Here is a 4,805-nt window from a genome sequence, read left to right on the forward strand (position 1 = left end):
CGGCCATAATCGGGAGTGCAAATACAAATCGTATTCGAGTTTCAAAAGAGTAGGATAGAGATTTAAGAAGGGATTTATATAGGAATTAAAATTGTAAGTTTTGGATTGACAGATAGATAGAAAATGTGGATTTCTAAATGGTGTAACTTTGGATTTAAAATTGGATTAAAATTGATATAGATGAGGATGATTTTTATAGAGGATGGATTGTTCGAAGGAAATTATTATAATTTTATTTTAATTTCAATATAGAGTAATTTCGATAATAAGTTAGCACAGTTATTATTAAAAGAATACGTATGTTTTTGATGAAATGAAGTTTAAGAAAATTAATATTTGTTTGGATGTTAAATTTTCTAGATGAAATAATTAATACAATTGAAAGAAATGAATAGATAGAATGTAATTGTACTATACTTTTTATAACTAGTATCAAAGATATTACTGTTATTAATAATATTGATATATTTTAATCAGTTATTTAAATATATGAAATGTTTATACGTGATATATGATAATATATGAATAATAAGATCATTTCGATATTATAATATTTTGATAACAAAGACAAAGAAACAAGAAGAAATTATAATTTATGACTTACGGCAAAGGAGATAAAAAACGAAAAAAATACAATGCACAATTTGAAACGCATATTCATGGTCGTAAGTCAGAGAGAGCCCAAAGGATTGATCCCCTGCGCGAAACGTGCGTCGAACGATCGATCTAACTGTAAAGGGTTTCCCTCATTATTACGTACTGGACTGTTGCAAGTTGCCCGGAATTGGGACAGGGCTGAGATCGCCCTGGAAGATCCTGCTCTTGAACATTCTGCTTTGCCTATACACACGACGCTATCGATAATTCATACACATGAACCCCGTTCTTCTGTATTCCTATCCTCCTTCTCATCTCCCTCTGTCCGCCTTTAATATTTATACTCTCTCTTTCTTTCTTCTCCACCCCTTTTTTCCCCCTTTCTTTCTCTTTCTCTCTCTACTCCTCCAATCAATTTCCCTCAATCAATTATTACTTTCAATAATTTCCTTCTATTCTCAAGATATAACGTGTTCCTTCGACTATGAGTGTCGCTTGATGTGCATCTTGCTGCCGGTAATATCGCGCCCTCGAGTCCATGCCTATATCACGAGCCTGGAAATTGGGACAGGGTCGAGAACACTCTACGAAGAAAAGACCTCTCTCTCTCCTCGACATCCCTCTTCTTCTTCTTCTCTCTGTGTTCGTCGATACGTCTTTTTTTTTCCTTTTTTTTTTTTTTTTTTTTACGCGCACTCTCCTCTTTTATCCCCTCTCCTTCTTGCAATTCTTTCTCTTTCGTCTTCTTCTCACCCTCCACACCCTTTCCCACCCATAACAGTCTCTTTAATCTCCGTCTACCGACGAAAACGACAGTTGGAAGGACGTTTTCCGTATGCTCGATGGATTTCGCATGATTGCATCATCGGCTATCCCGTTCCTCTTCTTCACACTCCCGGATTTCTTTTCCATCCCCTCTTTCACCCAGGCTCTTCCGATTTACAGTTCCTTGGAGAAAGCATTAATATGCAGAGCATAGATCTATCGTTCTTCTTCTCTCGTTTCGTTACGTCGAATGGGAAATTCATCATATCACGAGATAATTTCACAGTTCTTCACCGTGTCGAACGTCGTCCTCATCACCCTCGAGCTGTGTCTCCGTGCAACCTGGCTCACCAGTACGCTCGTCCGTCATTTTCCATTGCTCTCACTACGCTTTTCGAACTCCACCTTTGATCTCTGTCACTCCGCTAAGTCACCATTTATTATCAGGAGACGAGGAACGTGGTCGAACTAGATTCTCTCATGAAAAAATGTTGACTAGAAATTATTGATCGACATGATCAATTCTATCGAGCAGTTTGAATACCATTTCAAGAGGCTTCGTTTCTTCGTTGACATGTCGTCACCTTGAAATTGCACAAATTTTCTATTTAGATTCTACGTTTCAAAAATGTCTTCTTCATTTCTATTTTTCAAAAAGTTCATTATTCTCTGTCCTTTAACCGTTGCAAACTTAGTTTCCGACTCACTCAAACAGAACATAACGCTAATTAGATAAATTTGGATTTACCAGTGTGTATTATTCTGGGGATTGAAATAACACCGAATCACCTCTTTCTTCAACTATAAATATCATTATCTTTTCTTTCGAGAATTCTTTTTACGTTTCCATTTTATCCAATAATCCTTCGATTTTGACGTGACATCTTCATTGAAATATCTTCATACGTGAATTAAACCGGCATCCTCATCGACGACACACCTTTTGTGAAATCTTATGTAACCGACACATTCTCATCCATTTTCCGGTACTGCACGCTCGATTGCAGAGGAAAAAAAAAAAAAGTGTACTTATGAAGGAGTCTCCTCACGATCCCATGGACGCATCTCGAAGTTGTTCCCGGATTTACGAGGCGGACTCGACGTGGACGTCGACAACGACGAGGCACGAAGGGGGCGGGTACATTGATCTCTGCGCCTGGAGCGCGACTCGTGGCGCTGCACCGACCTGCCTCAATACGAACTGCATATTTCCGTTCTCCCTTCTGCGCTCTCGCCTCTTCAACGCCCCCGCAACCGCTACCACTAGGATATCGTTTCCAACCGACGACGATTGCCTTCGACGCATCAACCCTCATATTCTTTTTTTCTTCTTTTCTTTATTTTTTCGATTAACTACGTGTGGATAGTAAATAGAGAAAATTAGGGCTCAAGTTGTTGTCTTTTAACTTTTAAACTTTTCAGATTTTTCTTCCAATTGATTATTATTATTAATCGAGAAATTTCCTTGTTTTTATTTATTTATTTTTTTTTTTTCTTCTCAAGAAATCACTTTTTTTCGTTCGCGTTCATAAAAAATTGAATACTTTGAAATTTCATTAATTATAAATCGAATTAAATATAGAACTTAAGTATTCGAATATGTGAACGATTATTTTGATAGATTTCAAAGCCTAAACTGAAATAATTTGAATAGTATTGAAAAAAAACTGATCGATTCCTATTATTTATCCGAGTATTTATTCACTTTAAAATGAACGAATTATTAAAATTTCATCATTTTTGTGTTAATTTAAAAAATAATAAATCATACAAAATATAGTTTTAAATGAAGATTAAATTTATATAATCGAGTCACAAATTGCTTGTATCTACGAATATTTAATAATTCATCAAAATAGGTGCATAATATTGACTTTGATATAATATAATTGGTAATAGTTATGACACGTTATTATGATGAATTTGAATTGCATAATTATATTATAATTATCATGTCTAATTATACAACTATATTACGATCGATTACGACATTGTTGGCTGATTTTCAATGGTACTCAATCACTTAATGAATTTATGAGAAACGAAATCAAATATAGATAAATGTATAATTACTCTTAAATAATAAAAAAATTTTAACTAATTATTACTTTTTTTTATCATTATATTAATATATTCAAAATTTAAAATTCGTCTAAAAAAAAAATATATAGAATTAATAAAATTTAAGCGAAAAGAAAAAAAAAAAAAAAAGAAAATTTTTTCATTTAAATTATTTTCCTAATTGTAATATCTTAAACAAAAATTAAAATATTTAATCGCATAAGTATTTAACTTAATTTCAATTTATTTTTTATAATCTATATCTGTAAACAGTGATTGTGAAAGATAAACAGTGAAGATGGTTTATTATATTATAAATGCATTGTACGCATGCATGATTCATGATGAACACAACCTCGTTGAATTTTTATACCGTTAGAACGAGCTTTCTTGTAATACTTCATTCGATACGATTTCTAGAATTCAATATATTTCTCTCTATTATTATATTTTTTTTATTATATTTCTGTTCACTAATTTTTAATATTAAAATTACCAATCTATAATATAAAGTTAAATATATAAAGATATACAGATAGTTAATGTTTATTAATTAATAATTAATAAAATAAAAATAAAGATATATATATATATATATAATTATATATCAAAAAATATTATATTATTTGATATTATATATCAAATAATATATAAAAAAAATTATATATTATGGTTATCAATAAAAACCAATATTAATTTGGTTAAAATGTTTGCATTTATCAATAATAAAATTAATAAATCTAAATCTTATCATTTTGAATAATATTAATTGAAGTATTGAAATATTTTTTATATTTTACCTATTATTAATGTCTTTCTATTATTATTATATAAAAAATTTCTATAATAGTAAAGTAATTATTTAAGAAAATTATTTAAGAAAAGTGATAAGCAATTGAAAACAATTAAAAAAATAATGATGCAATATGATATAATAAAAATGAAGATTTTCATTTTGTATTTATAAAGATATAAATATATTATCATAATATAAATATATTACTATAATTTTCATTAAAATTTTTTAAATATTCTAAACATAAAAATTTTTAAGATAAATTATAAAAAAAGAATTAATTCAAAAAAAAATCAAAAATAAAATAAGATTTTTAATAAGAAATAAAAATAAAATTTATTCCTGAAAAAGAATATTAAAATTCAAGAAGTTAGAATCGAATTAAAATGAATTCTTTTATCAAAAATTACAATTATTAGATATTTTGAAAAATTTAAGAGAAATGAAAAGCCAATAAAATTATTTAAAAACAGTATTTTCGAAATTTAGATATTCCAACTTTTACATTTTTTAATGATCAAGCTTAGATCAATATTTATGAAAAATTCTTATCTAATGTTAAAGAAAAAAAAAAAAGTGATTAATC

The 4,805-nt window shown here is 29.3% G+C and overlaps 1 protein-coding gene across 4 annotated transcripts in view; it reads right to left on the reverse strand.

Moving 5' to 3' along the window:
* The window catches only part of LOC102670851 (transcriptional activator protein Pur-beta), a 22,465-nt gene that overhangs the window by 15,704 nt on the left and 1,956 nt on the right, over positions 1 to 4,805 (reverse strand). The window contains exon 1 of one of the 4 annotated variants that reach the window (XM_031512232.1): positions 761 to 1,050. The exons of the other annotated variants lie outside the window; for them this stretch is intronic. Within the exon in view, the coding sequence (XP_031368092.1) occupies positions 761 to 830 (70 nt within the window). The 5' untranslated portion in view covers positions 831 to 1,050. Of the gene's footprint in view, positions 1 to 760; positions 1,051 to 4,805 lie in introns of those variants that run through there. 4 annotated transcript variants of the gene reach the window in all.

This window comes from Apis dorsata, unplaced genomic scaffold, assembly GCF_000469605.1.
Source record: "Apis dorsata unplaced genomic scaffold, Apis dorsata 1.3 scaffold_400, whole genome shotgun sequence".
In the NCBI taxonomy this organism is placed as follows: Eukaryota; Metazoa; Arthropoda; class Insecta; order Hymenoptera; family Apidae; genus Apis; species Apis dorsata.